This window comes from Syngnathus acus, chromosome 14 (genome assembly GCF_901709675.1).
Source record: "Syngnathus acus chromosome 14, fSynAcu1.2, whole genome shotgun sequence".
In the NCBI taxonomy this organism is placed as follows: domain Eukaryota; kingdom Metazoa; phylum Chordata; class Actinopteri; order Syngnathiformes; family Syngnathidae; genus Syngnathus; species Syngnathus acus.
In genome coordinates this window covers 5,071,789-5,094,192 of record NC_051099.1, presented here as the reverse complement: position 1 = coordinate 5,094,192, position 22,404 = coordinate 5,071,789, and the positions used below count along the sequence as shown (strand labels likewise).

General features: G+C 40.8%; 1 protein-coding gene and 1 long non-coding RNA gene across 4 annotated transcripts; one reads left to right on the top strand and one right to left on the bottom strand.

Moving 5' to 3' along the window:
* Window positions 1–187: 187 nt before the first annotated feature.
* Window positions 188–2,176, top strand: LOC119134139. The gene is made up of 2 exons (XR_005100267.1): window positions 188–256; window positions 720–2,176. It is a non-coding gene; the product is annotated as an uncharacterized LOC119134139 (long non-coding RNA).
* A 159-nt stretch (window positions 2,177–2,335) lies between these two features.
* rnft1 (ring finger protein, transmembrane 1) lies at window positions 2,336–7,393 on the bottom strand. 3 transcript variants are annotated; one of them, XM_037270590.1, is made up of 9 exons: window positions 7,227–7,393; window positions 6,247–6,570; window positions 4,843–4,919; window positions 4,662–4,762; window positions 4,433–4,586; window positions 4,188–4,346; window positions 4,059–4,124; window positions 3,864–3,965; window positions 2,336–3,745 (listed from the first exon to the last, which is right to left on the bottom strand). In XM_037270590.1, exons 1-9 carry the CDS (start codon window positions 7,231–7,233, stop codon window positions 3,611–3,613), a joined length of 1,125 nt encoding a protein of 374 aa, XP_037126485.1. In that variant the 5' UTR covers window positions 7,234–7,393; the 3' UTR covers window positions 2,336–3,610. The 3 variants fall into 3 exon arrangements, with proteins under 3 accessions (XP_037126485.1, XP_037126483.1, XP_037126484.1); XM_037270588.1 differs by having other exon boundaries at window positions 6,247–6,671; window positions 7,227–7,392; XM_037270589.1 differs by having other exon boundaries at window positions 6,247–6,668; window positions 7,227–7,392.
* Between the last annotated feature and the right edge of the window lie 15,011 nt (window positions 7,394–22,404).

Below are 22,404 nucleotides of genomic sequence, written 5' to 3'. Positions count from 1 at the left end.
TACAGTTATATATTTATTTATATGTATATATATATTATTTATTTATTCTTTACACGTATTTTTGGTTGACTGTCTGTTAATAATTCCAATAATAATTCCAAATGTAAATTGTAATTTCCAGTCAGGTCAAAACAAAAATATTTCACACAGAGCTTTCAAATAAAGTTTAATTCGTTTTTTCCCCCCTTTTTTTGCCGTGATTCTCAGCATGGGTGTGTGTGAGTAAACCGTGCGTGCTGACGGAAATTTCTAATTGGTAAGATTTCTTTCCTACCATGAACGTATCTTGGTTCATCTGTCAGCAATGTAGTAAACGAGTGAACAATTTCAAAAATATTCTCCCTTAATATGATAGCAGAAAGTACATAATTATACCTTGTCATGAGTATCCACTTTTCATGCCATATATATTTGCTGGCGTGTTGAGAGACTTTTCTATTTTTTTTTTTTTTTAACATGTTAATTATGTGCCGTGACTCAACAAGGGTTGGGAAACATCGGTTTGTTGCGTCTTGTTTGTCACTCGCGTACTCTTGATACCTTAATATGAATGTTTAAACATCCTGCACCCTTGTTAGGTTACGATGACTCACAAATGTTGATTATATCGTTAGCTAAACACAAAAGGTGCGCCTCCACTTGATAACCAAATGGAAAGAAGGCCCAAGTGAAGCCTGACGTTGCTTCTTCATTTCTCCTTCGTTCTTTTGTTGTTCCAGGAGTATTGCCAAGGAACCTGCGTCACTCAGGTGTGTCCTGAACACACGGGACGTGAAAACCAGTGAGATTAGGGAACAATGAGGCAACCGAGTGGGCGTACAAAACCAACTATGTACCTGACACACACACCTTGAGTTTGACCTATTTTATAAGAGCGCTACCCTCCAATCTAAGCTCGCTTAAAACTCAAGCAGGAATAAACCTTTCAGAATAAAATGCTTCATGGCGTGATGTCATTGCACAAATATGCTTCAGCCATATGTAGCCTTACTGATGCAAGGAATGTCAATAGCATCAAGAATTTATATAGATTCCTTGAATGAGTAATTACAATGTCAGTTTGGTGCGTGAGAATCACCTCCCTTGTAAACCTGTCGACTCTTAAATTCTCCTTCCGACTTGCTGGCAGATTTTGATTACGGCTCAATCATATAAAACGAGTCGTTAACTAGAGAAAAAAAGGCTGTACTCTCACACACGCTGAGGGCTAAAAAAGCAATGACGAGAAGCCAAGGACTGAAACCGAAGCACTGTTTTAGATTTGAGTGTTTTGGATTGAGCCACTGCTGAGATGTCCTGCTGACTCATGGGCAGAAATGATTACATTTATTCGATACATGTTAAGGGACTTTTACATATATGGACCAGGTCCAGGATTGAGCGTCTTAAAGAGAACTAAAAACAATCACATCTGAGCAAGAACATGTTTTCATGAAGAAACCTTCAAGTCATTGTTGGGTGGCCATCTGCCTCGGAGGGTTGAGTTCAGAACATTACACATGATGGTAGTCCTCTGATAGTGATAAGTAGTACATTTTATTTACAAAACATTTTTCACAGAGATAGCTTGTTAACTGCTTCGCATATTGTAGTCGACATATTGTGCATTAAATCACAGCATTTGAAATTCTACAAGTAACGCAAGAAAAACACAAATCAAAATAAATTTGAATAATTATAAATCGAAACAATTGAGTCTGACTGGAATGACTCCCGAAACAAATGTCTTTACTAATTTAATAATAAAATAATAATAGTAATAAGTTTTAAACCTAGACATGTGCTTAAATTCAATTGAAGGAAAATGACGTTTTTATTTATTTTGATGGCATTGAGAAGGACATTCATTTCATGACATTTTTGTGTAAATTATTTTTGTAAGATGTGGATCCACTAGCTTTGAACAATTTATTTTTTGAATAGGAAATAACCATTATAACATCTTCGTCCAAGGATTGTGAAGTAAGAAGGCAACGATCGACAGCAATTCGAAAGTATGTGTGGATTTCATATTCATGAATGCTTATTTGTATCTTATCTTAAGTCTGTGAATAATTATTTTTTGGGGGGTGTATAACAGTTTTGTTGTAGCTTGAGTTATTAATAAAGTCTTAAAAATGTGTGGGGGGGTTATTGCACTGTACAATACATAATTATAAAAATGTTTGGAAATGTCTTTCACGTTTAAAGGGTTTTTGCTGCCATCTATTGGTTATAATTGTGTAATGTTTTCTTACCAGGCAAATTCAAATCGGCTTTGTTGCAATCCCAAATTTAGACAGCAGAGGACGCCAAATCTTGACATGTTTAAAGAATACAACAAACAAATACAAGGTAACTTTTTCAAATGCATTTTATTAGGATAGTTCTGGAGTGAAATGGACAAGAGGAGAGGCTTCATTTCATTAAGTAAAATATATTAGGTCCTTCTCCCAGACGTCATTTTACCCACAATGCAAAGGACATGCATGCAATAATTACAAACTAGGCAAAGCCTTGTTTGTAATCAATCAGTCTAGTTTTGTGAAAATGTCCCTTTTAGGACACTTGTCTATTACAAGTCCGAATTGTAAGCCATTGTTCGAAGACAATATATAGAAAAACTTAAATTGGTTGGAAGGAGAGCCCTCGGGGAAACACCTACTACTACAACTTGTTGGATAAAACTTTGAGACCAGTTAAATGAAGCCAGTTTTTTACATGAAGTGAACTACCGCAACATGACAAATTATTTGATTGTAAAGAAGGGTGCCAACACTTGGAAGGACAAGAGCCTGGAGTCTTATTCGAATGGGAAAAGCAAAGGTACGTCTACTTTGACCATTACTTTGTTATAAAACTTGATTCATTAAATTGTTTGTTTCCAGATGAACTTGTCTTGTAATACATCAATGAAGGATTCGCCTTAGCACACAGCGTGCAAACGTGACGTCACAGTAGAAGGGTCTAATAGGTTCTTTGGTGTTTTTACTCGGAAGCTACTTCATCTCGGTAAAAATATTCAAAAAAACTTGTAAAATTTTATGAACTTAGCTGTACCCATTTTAGGGTATGAACTAGAAAAATATAAATTTTAGAATTCATGTGTCCATTGTGCCTGATACAGGCTGCTGTTGGGTTTAGTAGAACCTCGTCCAACGGCATTGCAGTGTGCAATTTGCCAGCAGTCTCAAATGAACTTTAAACCTTAAAGACGAAAGAGTCTACAGCAGTCACTGCCGGTCAGAGGTACATGCACTTTTTCTTACCTCCCAACTGACATGAATGCTGGATAAAAAATTATCATTATTTTTATTTATTTTTTACATAATCTCTTGAAACCTGACTTCCTGCAAATTGTTGAAAAATATTTTCTTGTATTTACAATAGAAGAATAATTTGGGAGAAGGGCAACATGCAGGCATATGACAAAAAATACAGTACAATGCAAAAACAAGTGAAATGCGGGGGGGGGGGGGGGGGGGGGGGGTATACTTCAGGATATGAACAAACTACAGAATAACTTTGAATTTAATGACAATGGGTGGCTTCATAAAATTACCTGACCAGTGTTGCACACATTTGACAATCAGACGTAGTCACATTCATTCACGCTCCCAAACGTGTGTGATCAGTAAATCTGCAGGTGAGGGGATGTGGCTCCATCCCTCCACTTGTACACCTTTTCTGTGATCACTGTTCGGCAGAGGGGGCAGCTTTTCTCCCGGTTGAACCACAGAGCGATGCACTCGTCACAGAATATGTGCTGCGGAGTCAGACAGCGGTACAATTTATTTTGATCTTTCACATGCTTCTTTGTCTTATCAGTTGAGGCTCGTACCTATCTTTGTATAACTAAAGGATAGCAATGACGAATGTTTTACCTGGCAGATGAGAGCCTGAGGGTCCCTGTACTCTCCCTGACAAATGGGACACACGTCTCCAGCCTCCATGCACTGACTCCTTGTTGCCGCAGTCCCTGTATGCTGAAAGGAATAACACTCCATTCAGTACAAGCAGCTCTTGGGGCGAGAGGAGGAACAATATTTAATTGGGGTCCATCAACTCGCTCAACTGACCTCGCTCTTAAGAAAGACCCTCACGCTTTTCAGTAAAGACATCCACTGTTCGTACAATCCCAAAAGCTGCAAGAGAAAGAACGAATAACGAGAAGATGACATCTTGTTTGGTTTTGCTCAATCTCGTACCTTCAGAATGAGGTAGAGCAGAGCCAGCAAAATGCCGACTGTGAGCGCCGGGACGCCGTCGGCTTCTTGGTAGGTGACCAGGTAGCGGAACCAGAGCGGCACGGGCGCCACGGCCTGGTGGACCTGAGCCAGCTCCTCGCTTAACAGCAGCCAGCGTCCCTGCGCACGAAATAATGATTGGACCAATCCCAGCTGACTTTGGCCAAGAGTTTATCAGCCCAAAGAAAAGAATCAGTTGCTCTCACCTGTGCTCTGTAGTTGAGCAGCGAAGGAGGCGGCAGCAAGACAAGGCACTTGATCCCCATAAAGAGGAATTTGATGACAAAGTTGGTGACGCCAACTGCCCACAGGACCTCCCAGAATCCCAGAGGTTCAATAGTCGGACTGAGGAACACGAGGCTGAGGATCGAAAAACGGCAATGATTAAAATATGCACAACAGTCGTTGCTCATCCGCTGCTCCTACAGACATTACCAGTTGTAAAGCGTCTGAGGGAGGAAGGTGTAGTAAAGCAGGAGGGTGGAGGAGATCAGGAGCAGGAGCAGCCATACACAATGTAGCTTTGCATGGCGGCCCTGAGGACAAAACATTTGTGACCCTCATTTCCAAGCAAGCATGATTCTACTCGCTCCAATTGGAATGAGCGAGCTCTTACCTGAAGAAACACTTGGGCTTGGATGCTTTTATTCACGTAGAAAAAAGTTGTGAAGAGGCCAACACCAACAGCGAGCCCTTGTGAAAGAAAAGTCATTACGTAAGCCAGTTAAATACGAACTGCATGATTTAATCTGCAAACTAATCGGTGATGGAAATGTTTTAATTCCATGATTAATTGGTCAGGCCCTAATTATGCTTCACTGTAATGCATTAATTTACCCTTGATTCCCAAGGAAACTTCCCAATTTGGATTATACCCATGGAAATGTAACTGAATTTTAAAATCGCTTTGCAACCCTATAGAGGCTTTGCAGTCACGTGGTTTTATCACGTGATTTTGTGTTATGCCGCCATCTTGGCGGTCAACTAGTCAGCTCGTTCCTACGTGTTTGTATGGATTGTCTGATTTCTGCGCTACGTTTTCACCGATTTCTTCCGAATTATGGCTGATTTGCTATCCAACGAAGTTAGGCATTTGGATGAAGACTCCAAGAATCGTCACAGAGAGAAGTTGAACCTTGTTGGCACAACGGATCCGTACCTTTTACCGAGAAGCATGCTAAAATCGCCCGAGCATTTTGCAACAGCCGACCTGCCTGAACGCTCATATCCAGATATTTATAATTACCTCGTCGATTTGTTTTGTAATGGCATTTCATAACTTGACATATTAAAAAACTGAATAGAGTGAAATCATTCAGATACTGTACCTGTCTGTTCAAGTTGCTACCATTTTTATTATTTGTTTATTTTTGCATGATGCCACATCTGATTGTCTTGAAAACTTAACCAATAAATATAATTCAATATTTACATTGATAACGTTTTCAAGCATCATGAAAAAATAAACACAAAATAAAAACGGGGGGGTGAACTGAAGAAATCATCCCATTCCCTGCCTTGCTGCTCTTGCTGCCTTTCTAAAAATGCACCCAGCATTTTCAACAATCATATTTGTATCATCCCATATTGTATTATTTCACATTTTGTGAAACAAATCAGGGGTGAATAGTTTGTTTACATACCTGATATGAAGTCCTCATTGCATATCCTTGTGTAAATCGTAGGTTTCCATCGTTCACGACGAATATCCGCGATCCATTTATCACGTTTTTTCATGTTCGCCGGAAATCTATAGAAGCTAAGATTTGGTTTATCGCCTCGTCTATTGCTACATCCAACAGCACAGCAGGTATCCGGCATTCTTAAGCTCAAATAGCAGCAGATATAACAAGAAAGCGTGTGTGAGTCGTTGACCGGCACTGAAAAGTTGACCGCCATGATGGCCGCCAAGCTAATGTGGGTAGCTTGATGACGTCAGCTGCAAAGCCTCTATTCAGCCAAAATTGGTCTTGTCCACTCAGACCTGCAGCGTAAAGCCTGTGAGTCTGTTTACACTCACCTAACGCATGCTGGATGACCAGTTTGGCGCTCAAAATGACGAGAAAAGGAAGACTCTTTTGGAGCCAGCGAAACAAGCAGCGGAGCTCCGAAAGAGAACTACTGGGCTCGCCAGAGTCCGGGTCTCCGGGGTCTGTCTGGTCGGCATCGGAAGCGGGGCGTCGCTGCCCGCGAGTAGGCCCGTGGGAATGGGAGTGGCCGTGAGGGTTGACTCTGGACCTCCTAGCCGAGGCGGAATCGCTCGGTGTGCCGCCGCTCATGGATACGTGCACCTCACCGGTGTTGGAGCCCGCGGCACCAGGAAGCGTGGTCCTGCTGGGAAGCTCTGCTTGCAGAGTAAGGGACAAACCATTTCTCACGTGAGTGCCCTCCTGGCTGGAAATAGGCTGCATGACAGTTGAAGACTCCCTCACTTTCACAGCTCTTCTGGGCACAAAAGAAAAACTTTTCTCAACTTCTTCAACTCTCCATCTGAGTAAACAACTTCCCCTTCCCAGTATGCTACTCTTTAGAACAGATTGCTCACTTGCATGGAAGAGCCCCTAAAAGTGGGCTGATTTCAGCAAGAGAAGAGGAGGGTGTGTGATAAGTATACTCAAAATTCTAACCTTTTGGGTACTTTTGCTACAACTATGTCACAACCATGTTATTAAGGCACCTGGGGGAGCACAAGTATAATAATGGCCTCTTTTTATTATTATAACTGTTATAATTATTATAGAATATGTTGATTTATTGTACGTTTAGTAGCCATGTTGTCACACAAGAGCTTACTAGTCACACATAATTTGGGTACTTCAAACGGAGATGTTGTATTTCAGGAATCAAAACGACAAACACAAGCCATGAAGATGAATTATTACTATTTGTGTATTTCTTTATACCTGGGGAGTTTGACAGCTGATGACAGACAAATGTTAGCATTAGCTCGCAGATGTTTTGTGATAGGCCACTTGAGCAGCGACGAGTATGTCCACTCACCTGTCATTCTGCAACCGAAGTTTCATTGTAACACTTTAGTCGCCATTTAACGAGAACGCCGAAACGCCAAGCGAAACATCAGCAAAAGGGAAAATACTTAAGATGTTGACTTTCCAGCTCAGCCATAAACCCGGATATGACGTCACTGCATTTGTCCTCCGTAGTTTCTTTTGTGTTACATTACTGCCACCTAGCGGTCTATTTGTAGACGCGCATGTTTCAATTTCAAGTGTGGCAGTGTTGGCGAAAGCTAATGATTTCATGGTTTCTAAAGATTTTTTGTTTGAATAAAGTTGTTTTTGATGATGGGAAAAAAATCAAAGCAATAATGGTTGCTAAAGTAAAATGATTTTTTCTCATTTTACCGGAAGAGCTCAAAGAGAAGCTGAAGAGGTTCAACAGGGTTTTTGCAAAGTCTGACAAATATGTATATTATATTAGTAATTATGGGAAAGTAGAACAATAGTCTATATTTAATATGTTGGAAATTCTTATGTACTTTTATCCTGCCCAATTTTACCTTTGAACAATATGTAATCCCTCTGATCCCCAGGAAGCGCTCTGAAGATGTACAAAATCAAATCAAAAACACTTTTAAAACATGTTGGACAGGATTTATATCATCCAGCAGGTGGCGCTTTATGATAACATTTGAAAGCCATCTCACCAAATGACAAATGAAAATGACTTGACATGAGAGGGGTAAAAAAAAGCCATCTGCTCACTTGTTGTCCATGTGATCAGTGTTTGCAGGATGGACCGAGATTGTTTTATTTGCCATGGCGTTTCCTTTCTCCTCACTATCCCATCACTGCTCATATCTTGTTCCTTTGTTCATCTCTAAGCTCATGACCTGAAACATTGATTTACCGTCACAATGTCAAATACTTCAGGGAGTGAATTCAATGGTTTGGGTAATGTCATCCAATAGCGACAGATCTTAGTGATTTAGAGCTCCTTAATGTTCTGTTCTCTGAAACTCTCCTCTAAATAAAACCACCTGCTTACCGGGAACGCGGCAGTGTTTACAAGGCCTCAAAATGAATTCATGATCATAATGTTTTCTGTTTCTACACCACAAGCCAGTGCTGGAGCACCATTCCTAATAAATCCCAAGCTGGATGGAAGTGGGAGAGAGCAAGCGAGAGCTCCCTGGTGACAGGGAGCATGATGTAAACGCCAGGAATGTTGGAATTGGATCCACTCATACATTGGCGTTCCCCTACGACCAAGCTGTATGGATGCAGAAGCAGATTTTGGCAAAAACAGAAGATTACCTGCCCCATTTTTAAGGACATTTAGCTCCGTCTGAGAAAACTGAGAGAAGAGAAAATGCCTTGCAGATGTGCACAGCAATGTAGTCATGTCAGCCAAGGACTTTTTGTTGCTGCGGGATTAGCTGACATTTGTTTGTGTGTCTTTTTTATGTGCACGCTACTAGAGAACTATCAAGGTGATTAAAAGGGTGCTCGTGTCCTAAATAGCAAAGGTTTTGTGCGATTAAATGGATGACACATGTCGGTGTGCGGGGCGAGGAGAACCATGAATGGATTCCTCTCTGCTGGTCTCCCCTTTCAATTGATTGCTTTAATTTAGCCTATAATGATTAGAATGCCCCCTGCCTGCAATTAGCACGCGTGTGTGTGTGTGTACGGGTGGTCCGTGTTTAATTACAGTAGCACACGAATATTGTGAGGCCCAGCGGGGCTCTGCAGAAATGGGAGCATCCACAACTGTGCTTGGCATCTGACTCCACGTTCCTGTGTGTTTCCGTGCCAGGACTTAACCTAATACCTTCCTGTCCAGACTTCAGGGCTGCTCTGCAGTGTTTTCACCTTAACACTCTGGATTTCACGGTTTGACCTTGCGTGATGAGCTCTTAAGCGAGCTCTGCGGTTTGGAAGGTAGAAAGAATGTGCAGTACATTTGATATAAAGGAAAGAAAAAAGATTTGGTTAAAAAGTTCCATCAAATTGTCACCCTTGTGGGTCACAACATTCCAGATGATAAATAATAATTTAGCATGACTATTTTCAGTGTTAATTCATCAGCAAGTTTGGAAAAGCCCATTTAATTAACCGGCTCATTTGTTTGTTGGAGATCATTCGTCATCGTTTAGAAGGTTGAACTCAGAGTTGCTTTGTCATTAGTATAGTCCACATTGGATTTGTAGTTGTTTGTCCTTCAGGAAAGAATTCAGCTGTATTTAATTCACATTTAAAATGTTGGTGTTAGTAAAATGATTTTTTTAACTTTTTTTTTTTTTTATTGAATTGGATGATCAAAAATATTTCAGTTTTGGATGTTTTTGTTTCTCAGATTCAGTCATATAAAAGTGGAATCACCTGAGAGATGAGAAAACTTTCCTCCAAAAGTATTGGAACACTGATGACAATTCTTTTCTATGTGTAGTAGAGATCAAAAACATCGGAGAAAATGAAAGTTATGAATCATGTCAGCTTTTCTTTCAGCAGGCTAGAACGCTTTACCATTTTTTTTCCTCATGCGGCCAAAAGTTTTAGAACATCTGAATGACAAGTGTTTTGTCACTTGGAGCGCCCTATTTGACTGCATTCATTCAAGAATCCATCTTCTCCATCCAAACACATTACCCCGGTTGCCCTTATCTGTTTTTGTGTTTGGTTTTAGTCCCATCGTGCTTGCTCATCAGCAGAGCAGCCTGGGCGTCTCCTCTTAGAGGGCGAGAGCAGCAGCATCAGCAGCAGCTCCCTCGGGGCACGGTGGCGGTGGTGATGCTGCTGCTCTCAGTCTGTGGAGAATGCAAATGAGCCTGAGCTCTGTCTGATATACACTTTCTGGATAGACCCAATGTGTGTGTGTGTGTGTGTGCCTCATACACTCTCCCTCACTGTCCTATCTATCCCAAGGTCCCGATGGGTGCACGCCATCCTCTACCTTTGCTTTAAATCATGATAACAAGGTGCATTTAACACCCAAGCTGTCAAGCCACTACGGCAAGAAAGCGGTTTTATTGCACGATCGGCATGCAGATGACTTTGGAGGGGACATACATGTTCCTAATATGAATAAAAATGAGCGTTAACATCATAATACTTTTTTTTTTTTTAAACACTTTTCACTCAATTTCAAGGAGTTAAACTCTGAGAAATTTCTATGGAAAACAAGTGAAGCCCAAATATATGCAGGAAGTCAATAAAAGTTGCATTAATAATTAAATATGTTGTTAAAAAAGAAAGCTTCTGTCCCAGTGGACCTCAACTTGATTATCTTCAGTGCTAATTTGTAAAGCAGGATTCTTAATGATGCCGTGTGTTTGATCACTCTAAAGCTCCTCCACTAGGAGGACGGATGGATACATTTTGCCCCCCCCAGTCATTAAGCAGATAATCTTGTGTTGATTGCCAAAAGCTAATTACAATAACCATGGCGGGAGTTCAATGCAGCAGAGAAGCTGCACAGCTGCACAGGTACATTGGAGGGCTTTCAACACGCATACCCCGCTGCTCCCTTTTCACACATCTTGTTTTTGGATATTGCCCATAAACGGCGCACAATGAAAACAAGAAACACTTCATTTTCTGCACATCGTCAATTTGTGAACTGGGACGACACTTCATTTGTCGTCGCGCGAGGAAACGGAATAAAACATCGCGGTAAAATCAACTATTTACGATCTCTCGTGTAAAAACTGTATTATGACAAGTCTCGGTATTTACGGTAAGTAAAAGTTTCAAAATGGAGGAGGGCCTGACACCATTTTGTTGGATGATATCATTGTTAAATTCTTTCACTCAATTTAAATGGATAATAAAAGCCTAGTTGGAAAAAAAAGGTTGATAACCTTGCAAAGAGCAAACACCCTTTATGCTTCACGTGAAACATAAAATATGTCTGTGCCCTTGCTCCTCCAGTCTGTTCTCACAAAAATATTAATATGATAAATGACCTCCGGCTTCACCTGCAAGCGAACAAAAAGGGGAGACAGAGATAACTACAAGGCGGAAGGAAGATGGTGACCCCTTGGATAAAAACGTGTTAGAAACAAACATATTACTGAATATATTCAAACAGTCTGTAGGGATCCTTTTTTTTTTTCCCGGTGCCTCAAAACTGTATCCACATCTGTTTCTTGCCCCCTGGAGCATCTGCAATATTGGACATCTGCTGACAACCATTCATCTTCTCTCTCTAAATCCTTGCTAGGCAGCTGGAGACATATGAAAACATGACATAATCTTACATATCTGTCCTCTAATTTAGACGAGTGTACTTGTAGTTCATCAGAAAGTGCCAAGCAACTGCAAAGTTGTCAAAAATAATGACGAAAATTGCCATGACACTGCCAAAGGAGCACTTTTATCACAATTGGTCTGAAGTAAAAAAATTCAACCTACGTGATGTGTTTGCGGAAAAAGAATCACACAGATGAGACTCGATGAAGAAGACTCCACACATTCACTTAGTGTATATCACTAAACACACATTTTAAGCCCTCATTTATGCAATCACTGATCTTAATTTGCATATATTACCATAGATCATGGCGCAAGGTCATTGCATGCAGATACTCTTCTCCACATTGGAGGATAAGATTGCTCTTATACATTTACAAGCTCCGACTGTATCTAGTATGTGTATTTCCTCCTATAAGCTCCTTTCAGCCACTCATGTATGCATAAATATTATAGTCACGTAATTGCACGGGTGCCCTTGTAAATATGCCTCTGTTAGCATAAGAGTCCTTATTGCTAAATAAAGATATAAGTATGTAGAATAGCAACGAGGTTGGATGAAATAAAAATCTTTGGTAACCCTAGTGGTTGTTAGAGGAACTACACGTGGGATGCCTCAAGTTTCCAGTAGTTTCGTAAACACCCGGAATGCATAATTCAAACTTTTTGAAACATTTAGGTATTACAAAATATATTAACAAGAATATGAATTTTAATGAAGAAATCTTAAATCTAAAAGAACATTTTAAACATGTCATTAAATGACATTCATGCACATGTATGTATGTAAATTTCTGAGTGCAATTGTACATGCATTTTATTTGCCAGGCCATCCGGCAGTGAGTCACGCACGCTCTTTTGGTTCACCGCCCGCACTCCACACCTCCAGCATTTGGATGTGATGATTCTCCAAGATGGCAGCAGGTCCGAGCCTACTGTTTGGCTTTGCATAGAAAGCTGAGGATAATTCACCTCTCCTTGCTGCTCTGTGTCTTACTGAAGCTTTTTTTTTTTGACATCACTGAAAACGTTGTCTGGGTTTGTGAGCGTGTGAGTAGGAGGCAGTGCCGCCTGAAGCAAGGAGTGGATCATTTTACGTCTTTTAAAGCGGGCCCGGTGAAGCAAGGGAGGAACATAATCTGATTTAAAGCATGTCAAGAATTCTGAATAATTTCCTCATTACCCCCACCCTCTTGTCATTTTCAGAGCATATTTAATTTAACAAGAAGCGAGAGAGGAAATGTGCGCTTGAGCAGGGTTGTTGTTTTTTTTTCTTCTTCTGCCTGTCACATCTTCGTCGAAGACCGTCTCCTGTCTTCCCCGCTAAAAGAGGGACGAGTGACTCTTGCTTTTCGCTCTCTCCGACCGACCCCCTGAGAGCTACAGCTGTCACCGTGTCACTTTTCCCATCCATAATTGAGGAGTGCACACTGCACAAAGCCCATGAAACCATGTCAACCACTTCCAGTTGCTCCTGTTAAATAATCAGGCAGAACCAACAGTGCCGGGGGGGAAATCTGCATGTGTTGTTTATATGGCTGGGTTGGCTTGTGCAATCATTCAGCCTTCCCGCTCTTCTGTCTGTCTCCTTCCTCAGCATGCTCAATCCAAAGCACCTAGTGTCTTCGCCGATGGCCCAGTGGCAGGAATTGAAAATCGACTTAGGGAAGTCGTGCAACATCAGCTCGGTTGTCAAAGAGGAAACAATTAGGTAGCACTGTCTGAAAGTAATATTTGTCTGATTTCTCGCGTCCTTCATAAAATGATTTGTCTTTTGCGTTTAGTCAAAATAACACTTTGGAAAACGGTGACCATCAATCTTTCTTGTGTGATATGGCTTACCGTATTTTCTGGACTATAAGGCGCACCTAAAAACCTAACATTTTCTCAAAAGCTGACAGTGCGCCTTATAGTCCGGTGCGCCTTATATATGGACCAGATTCCTAAATTTAAACTGGCCCGAAGCATTGTGTCATGAAATCAATCATAAGTGGCCCGCTGAAGACTATGAATCATGAATCAAAAAGACTATGGATCATTATTTTGTGATTATAAAGTAATTCGTTGCGTCTGAAGTTGAAATAAAAAAGATAAAATGGAGAATGATTTGATTTGGATTAAAAATCTGACATGATGCATTAATGGTGCGCCTTATAGTCCAGTGCGCCTTATATAAAGACAACATTTTAAAATGGGCCATTCATTGAAGGTGCGGCTTATAGTCCGGTGCGCCTTATAGTCCGGAAAATACGGTAATTGTTTTTTTAAATCCCCAAATAATATAATCAGTGGCAGCCTGTAACTGCATTGTCAGGAATGAAAGGGAGTGGAAAGCTCCCTGAAAAAAGGCATATGGCCACACCTCTCATCTTCCCCCTGCATGGATCTCTGTATAATCAAGCATCACCTCCTTCACAGTGGGAATGCAATGACTCACACTGTTAGCGTGCAGAGCCTCCATTAGTAGAACACCACTACCCCGACGATTATATATGAGCCACACGGGCACGTGTGTGCTTCGCTCTCATAGTGAGGTTGCTTATTGGAGAATATGGGGACTATCTGGTTAAGATGTGCACATATGAAAGCAACCACTTTGAAATGATGGCAATTGAAATGACGTAGACAGCGGCATGTATGGAGAAAATGCCCGGCGTGATCAAAAGAGCTGTCAGGAAATGTAGACTCGCTACAAACAGGTAGATTATTAAGAAATTGTGAAAAATCTAAAACGATCAGAAAAGGCTCACACGGCAAATCAAATCAATGAATTCCGGAGTATTGTTATTCTATTTGGCATTATGCTTTCTTGCCACTCATTCTTCACAATCTATTGTAGCTGATCAAACACAGATTTCATGAATAATTCATAATGTATCTTATACGTTGGTTTACTTGGATCAACAGCTTGTGTTTAAAGTAAACCCTGAAGCTGTCAATTCTTTCCACCATCCTGTTTATGATCATTAAAATCCCCATTTTGATTTATATTTTTTATTCACGTCTATTATTTTGACTTCAGGGCAGATGTGCAACTTTAGCAATCAATATGTCATAATATTGATTACCGTATTTTCCGCACTATAAGGCGCATCTAACAATCTCCAATTTTCTCAAAAGCCGACAGTGCGCCTTATAATCAGGTGCGCCTTATATATGGACCAATATTGAGCCACTACAGCAGGCGTGTCCAAAGTCCGGCCCGCGAGCCAAATGTATATATCTTATATATGGACAAAGTTTTAAAATGGGCCATTCATTGAAGGTGCGCCTTATAGTGCGGAAAATACGGTATAATAAAGGCATTTTAATATTGCAAAGGAAGGTTTTGCGGATCCAATAGATTGGATGAGAAACCCTTGTATTGTCAGGGAGGTTGAAGTTTTCTCACGTGGCCCATTGTGGCAACCCCTCCTGCGATGCCTGCAGTGGACTGTCTCACTGCCAAGTCACTACTTTGTTGTTATTTGCAGTGACACGTGCAAGGACTGGAAAAAGGTCAATGGCTAGAGAACTTCTAGATCATTAGCTGTGTATATCTGCCAGAGAGCCCCAGACCACGCTGCTAACTCGCTTTAGTGGATTTATCGATTAGCATTGAAATAGAGTCTACGTAAATGGGAATTTTAAATTGCGCACAGACAGGCTGTATTATGCTAATGTGCTATCTCCACTTCCAAAGGACTATGGAGGAATATTTTTTTTTTTTTTTGCCACTCACTCTTTATCTTATAGTCTCGGGCACAAAAAGTCCTAGAAAAAAAATGATGATTCAAAGTGCACAGAAATGACAAGAGGCCCGAGAAAATTATATTTTCAATCTGTGGTGCTGAACGAATTTTTTTCCAGACGCCTCAAATCCCTGGCGGCATCGCTGCTGTTTACTGTACACAAGGCGGTCGTTTTTTTTTATAGCACGACTTGCCAGCCAATGTGGTTAAATAATCTGAGATCAGAATATAAATACTGAGTGTCAGGAATTTTGAGGGTACCATTATTTGTGGCCCACAATAAATTAACAATTCATTTTGAGCACATTTATATATATTTTTTTTAGGGGGGGGTCAGCTCAAAGAATGGTGTCTGCGTGTAGGCACTCCCTGATGTTTCTGCTTTAGAATTTTTTTTAATATGTGCTCTGATATCACCTTTTCCACTCTCTGAATATCAGAAAATGATCTCCTTCTTGTTCAAAGCTTATTTTCTCCTGATGCATTCTCCTCAAGATGACATTTATCATCTTAGCAGGGTCATTTAAATGATTTTACCCTGCACAGGGAGACTTTGTTGCACTGATGTAGGTCAGGGATTGTTCTTAATGATCTTTGTGTTTTTTAATGGCCTACCAGTCAGTGTGTCCTTGACTCTACTCTCGCCGCTGTTCGATTTTGTACGTATCGATTGACGAGACCCAGAGTGCTAACGCAGTATATTTATGTATGTATACATGTTTGTCTCCTGATGACCTCACGTTGTGACGTACAGTGTTGGGAGTTACACATGTGTGTGTGTGTGTGTGTGGTACACAGCCCAAGACGCAGCTCTTCAGATGTCTTGTGTGTCTCTGGTGAGTAATCAGGTAATTGATCATAGAGACAGGTAATTATTCCTCTGCCAAGCTACTTGGCAAATGAAAAGTGCTGGAAAAAGCATCGGTCTCATCCAACACAGGGCAGAGGGAACAGTAAAAAATAAAAGGTGCTTTTAGAAAAGAAATGTCCACACACAAAAAAAAAAAAACTACACAAACCATGCTTACTTGCACGATTTAAATTGCTTGCTCATTTGGTACTATTTGGGTCGGTTCTGGAGTAGTGACCAAACCAATGTAGCGTGTATCTGTTTGCACTTTGCCTTGATTTATGAACAGGGGTTAATCCAGTCCAGTTTGATTCTCATTTGTCAAGTGTCATTAAGATGTGTTGGTTAGCTATTTTCCTGTTCCAAATTGCTTCCTTCTTCACTTGAGCTCAAAAGTGCTGCTCTTGCTGCTTATATTGTTGAGCACAGTGGAAAATGGAGAAAAGATAACCACGTCTTCTGCCCTGACCAGTTTGTCTGCTTTAATTTCATTGCTGCCAAAACCGGAAGACCTTTCCACCGCTGAGGCCATGCCTCATTGTCATTTTTCATTGTTCTTCATCATCATCAGTGAGCGTGCAGCATTTTTTTTCGTTCTCTTGTTCTCTTGCCTTCTCCAGACACCTCCTCCTCCTCCTAGTTGTGCATTTATGGACTGAAACTTCAACTGGAAGCAGCCACTTATTTGGCTCCAGGATAAAGTTAGTTAGATGTCTTCTGAATGGAAATGCTATGAGCTTGGCATGAAACCCGCTGGCCGTGGGAGACGAATCAGTTGTTGGGGGCAAAAAGAGCAAATAAATGTAAATCTAATTTTGCCTTGATATTGTGAGTGGAGTGACACAAAAGCTTCATTTAGTACAAACACAAGCAAACGACTGTGTCAGCGGAAACATGACTGGAGAGCGAGACATGATTCAATGACATTCGAAATATACTGCATTTATTCTGTATGTCAAACTCCCTTCCTTCCTTCCTTCCTTCCTGGCTCCTGTCCTTCCTTCCTTCCTTCCTTCCTTCCTTCCTTCCTTCCTTCCTTCCTTCCTTCCTTCCTTCCTTCCTTCCTTCCTTCCTTCCTTCCTTCCTTTTTCAAACTTAACAGCTATTCCAATCCAAAATATTTTAACAGGTCAAGTTAAATTTTAAGCAGCTTCACAATTGCATTTATTGAATTGGTTTCAGATTTTTTTTTTATTTGAATTTGTTTCTCCGACGTCAAAAATCGCCTCCCAGCGCAGCTAGCTGCTTTGATGGGAGCTTACTCATCCTCATAGATTTTTCTTTTTTTTTTGCAACTGTCTCCTATGCTCATAGATCTTTTGCTTGAGGATGCTCTGAACTCTCTCAATGGAGTAAAGGTCAGATTAGGATGGAGCTGGGGAACCGTGAGCTTTTCCATTTCTATACCCATAGCAACATCAAGGACACCGATTCCAAAATCAACGTTGGGCTCATCTACTCCATCAAAAGTACACTGGATGTGGATATACAGTACATAATGTCGCTATGAATCTAATATAATATATGCAGACTTGAATAAGCATATTTCTGTAGGGGCATGTATCACTTTGAGCCGCAATACACAGAGAAATTCTTGATAGCGGAGGCACAGACATTAATTCCCCCACCAGCAGTGCAACACAAGAGAGAGATAAGATGCAAGTTGACTTGCATGAAATGCCCAATTCTCTTTTTTTTTTTCATGACCTTGAAGACAAAAGTCTATTCTGCATGTGGAAGATGACATCGTTGAGGGGAATGTCCAAATCAACATACAACAGTCATTTGAAGAGCTTCAGGCAGGAAGTACATAAATTGCTGAAAGTGGATTTTTGTAGTCACAATTGGGCCAAGTACAGTTGCAGCAAACTCTTTTAAGTGTATGTCAAAATATTCATAAATATGTTCACGCATATTCAGAGAAGTAAAAAGCCCGTTGCATAAAATTACAAATAAATACATGTACTTAATTTTTTAACATATTGGTATAATGTAGGCCAAATGCTTAAAAAACACCGTTTTACTTGCATATTTACATTATTTATTTATTCTAGATTTATTTGCATTTCCCCTTATAATGCCGCGTGTTATGCCGAACAAAAATCATCCACTGCGGCCACAATGTGCGGAGAGAGAATAAAAGTGCACCTCCTGCATTCTTTTTGTTCAGACAACTATTGTATACTTTAATGAGAAGATAAAAATGTAATTATCTATGATTGCAGTAGCATTGCTGGAAAAAGGCTAATGTGAAAAAGGTCATTTCTAAGTGTGACCTGCACATAAGAGCTATACAGATGAAAACTTAACACACACAGGTGATTGTAATTGGATCTAAATGTAAATTCAATAAATCTGTAGAAGCGTGAGAGTGTTTGCGAGGCGCACACTCACTTGCCTTTCGGTTGTTGTTGGCTGCACAGGACAGCGAAAAAATGTATATTTAAAAAAATAATTTCATTATTATTATTTAATTATTCTTTTTTTAAATTAATTTACTAATTAAATTTAATAATTAACTTAATTATTATTATTTTATTTAATTAAATAATTTTTCAGGCCTGGTGTCCAGCTCACATTTTCCTCTTTTTTCATTTGTGACTCATGGCTGGATAATCAGATTATTTGATCACGAAGAGTAATCATTTCCACCGGCAAGCGCTGTTTATATTAATTTACATATTTATATGGAGACGTGAAGAGGAAACAGTCTGATATTCCAACATTGACGGAATGTGCTTGCACGCACAGATTGATAAATCATTTTCTGGATTTGGCTGTACGTTGTGTTTTGGTATGAAAGCCACGTAAGACTTTGCACATTCGGCCTTAGGTCCCGTTTTGTTAAGCACGCTGTGTTTTCTATGGAAAATACTGTACGCCGATGCATTTTCTACATGGATAGAGAAAGATGAATCTGCAAAACATCTTCCAGGGGGCAGTCATCTCTCTCTCCCCCATGAATCAGAGAAAAAAAGCCCGAGGGAGCAATCCGTGCACCCTGCATGTGTGAGCAGGTTGAGGTGGCGGAATACAACCAAAGGCCTTGATATGCCCCCGTTGAGCAAAACGTCAACACAGCTACAATGGATGATACTGTACTGGAGATGTTAGCGTGACCTGAATAATCCAGAATAACGTTTCGGGGTGAAATCTACAATTGTCAACCACTGTGGGGTTTTGATGACGATAAAGACAATACCGATGTTTGATCAGAGACAGCTCACGGAATAACTAAAAATAATTTGAAAAATGTTATTGAAATAAAATAAAAATGCTAACATAAAATGAACTAAATTAACTATACCAAAAATTATCAAAACATTTGCATAGACTAACAAAAAAAAAGTTTGCCTGAGTCAAGTGAATATTATGGTTTGGTGAAATCTTGCCGTGTTGCTCATGTGAACAAAACTACACAAAACACACAAGCATCCAGATATGCATTATACATGAGGAACATTGCGGTGTCAGTATGAGCATGTTGAAAGTGTGATGGCATATTGCTCTGTGAATATCTTCCAACACACATGTAGGCACGTGCTTTTCCAGTCACGTGCATTTGCGAGTCATCACGCTGAGCGATATCGTTCATCTCTGGCGGCAGCCGAGATGCCCGTGTCTTCGGCGCAACCTGTTTGTGCTAAGCAAATGAGAGCGATGATGGCAAGTATATAATAGTTCACAATATAATTGCATGCATTATATTCAGTAGACAATTTTATTCAGTGTTAATAATGAGCAGAACCTTTTAATGCCGCTTTTTTTCCCCCTCAAATAATTACCGTATTTTCCGGACTATAAGGCGCACCGGACTATAAGGCGCACCTTCAATGAATGGCCCATTTTAAAACGTTGTCCTTATATAAGGCGCACCGGACTAATAAGGCGCACCATTAATGCATCATGTCAGATTTTTAATCCAAATCAAATCATTCTCCATTTGATCTTTTTTATTTCAACTTCAGACGCAACAAATTACTTTATAATCACAAAATAATGATCCATAGTCTTTTTGATTCATGATTCATAGTCTTCAGCGGGCCACTTATGATTGATTTCATGACAATGCTTCAGGCCAGTTTAGATTTAGGAATTTGGTCCATATATAAGGCGCACCGGACTATAAGGCGCACTGTCGGCTTTTGAGAAAATTTTAGGTTTTTAGGTGCGCCTTATAGTCCAGAAAATACGGTACAATCTATTGTGCAAAGTCAATGTGTTGGTAGCCATTTTTATGGATCCTCCATCTTACTCCCAGTTAAACAATTAGGCCGCTCTAATTGGAACCGTGGCCGGCCGGGCCTGTTGCGTGGCTCTGTGACATCAGCGGCCCTTCTGCAACCTTTCCCCGCCCTCTCGACACGCCCTTGAGTTGAACTCTTGACATCCCTATTGCTCTCTGTCTCACAAAAGCAACCCCCCACCTCCTAAACAGCCAAAATCTATTCTGTGTGGGAGTCCATATGTTTTTTTGTAATATGGAGAGAATGACATTATTCCGCAAGCGAGGAATTCATCGCAGCCGCTGCAAGGTGGCTCGCCGCGTGACGCCAGTCGTGGCTTTAATCATGGTGTTTCTGGAAAAGTCATTTCACAATGACGGCATCGTGCAGGCAGACAATCCAAGCGATTCGTAAATAAAGCGCAAGCGGCGCCTTTCTGGACTGGCTCGGTGGCTCGGTGCCAGAAGATGACAAAGCGTGGTGTCACCGAGGAATGCTGGGCATGTTGTTGCCCGCCACCCAGGTCCGAAATCCTGATAGCGGGCCAGTTTTATGCTTTTGCTGACTGCCGCTTTTGATGGGAGTCATTCCGACAATGATCTCATTCATTCTCTCTCAGATCTCGGGAAACTTCGTGCTCTGCCTACTTTATCGGCGTGGCAGTGCACATTTTCTTTCAGTTCATACTGAATGTATTAATCTCTTTGGGGTCGGGCGGGGGGAAATGATACAGCCACCCTCCATCTGTTTGCAATGTGGGAGGAAAGAGTGGCAACAGCCTGACAACAAGGACTTGAGAAAAGACTGCAGCAGGAAAAAGCGCGTCAGATCATTTAGCAGCAGGGATGCAAGACTTTGGTCTTTTTGCAGCAGCCCTGCAGACATTCTCTTGTCCAGTCAGCGTTGCAACAAAGGCACAGCAGCAATGCTTGTATTTGTGGAACTGGAATGTTCCCGTGTGTGTGTGGGGGGGGGGGGGCAGAACCTCATCAACTATAACCCCTCAGTTCCATTTATGGAGGGAACGTGGTGCTAACCTCTGCCACCGCCAGACCCCCCCCTCCCCTCATGCATTGTTGGACCAACTGAGCTGACAAGCACTTCACAATTTTTAACAAGAGGTGAGTGAACAAAGAGCAGCTAACACCGTTTGATATTGTAGCAGGCCGGTCGGTCACTTTTTTTGTCATCTGACACAAATCTAACTTCTATGTCAGTTTCCCTTTTAGAAAGCTTTTGTGTCACATGGTAGTATTTAATATTTTGACGCAAATGTCAAATGGTCTTTTTCAATAAAATACACCCGCTCGTATAAATAACCTTTTATTTGCGTGCATTGCGCTTGAGTTACCTTGCGAATGGCAAGTCAACAATCCGGTTGTTTGAATTGAATTTCTCATCAGGCGCTGCTCATTTTAAAGGTCAACGACACATATATGTGCATTTTAGGGGGAGGTGGGCGGCTTTATTTGAACAAACATGCTGGTATAGTCATCAAGGCTAAAAATGGGTTATTACTACTTAGACCTGGGAATGCTTCAGCTAGGTCTTCGAGCGAAATAGTCCATTTCTGATCAATTTGATTTCAAGGAAAATCTAACTAAAACTGTCATGAGGTTTCATGCACAGTCTCCAAGTCCCCACTTCTCAGTGGCCATCTTTACATCTTCTGGAAGTTTCCTGCACAGACCTCATCCAGTACCTTATGCTCCCACCATGGACATGTACGTAGCTCTCCTGCGCTAAATTTAAAGAGAATGACTGGAGCTGCTTCGATTGGCTGGAAAACAAGTCGTCATTGTTCACACCCACAACGGCGCAAACGCCCATTTCTAACTGCGCCCGTCTAAAAAAATACAAATAAAAGGAAACTCCATCCAGTTTGCACTTTAGGCTAGATTTGATGAACATTGTTAAGCACGACTATTTCCGTTTTGGATCAGTTGCCAACCCTAAACGATCTTGTGTCGTCTTGCTCTCCAATATTGGAGTTCTGCTCGTATATTTCTCCACGGTTTAAAGATAACAGAGATATGGAGATAATGATAATCAGCAGACATGATATCAATCTAAGACACGCATTAGTTCTCCATGCAAAGACAACTGGCTGTTTAATAGTCTTATACAAGATAGTATCACTTGTTTACAGATCAAGTA

What these genes read in the sequence shown, in the direction of transcription:
- rnft1 (XM_037270588.1), bottom strand. Translation starts at nt 7,252, where the DNA reads ATGAAACTTCGGTTGCAGAATGACAG. An exon ending in CCTCAGACGCTTTACAACTG is followed by an intron (nt 4,587 to 4,661) that starts GTAATGTCTGTA and finishes TTCGATCCTCAG; the next exon opens with CCTCGTGTTCCTCAGTCCGA. An exon ending in TGCTCTACCTCATTCTGAAG is followed by an intron (nt 4,125 to 4,187) that starts GTACGAGATTGA and finishes TTTCTCTTGCAG; the next exon opens with CTTTTGGGATTGTACGAACA.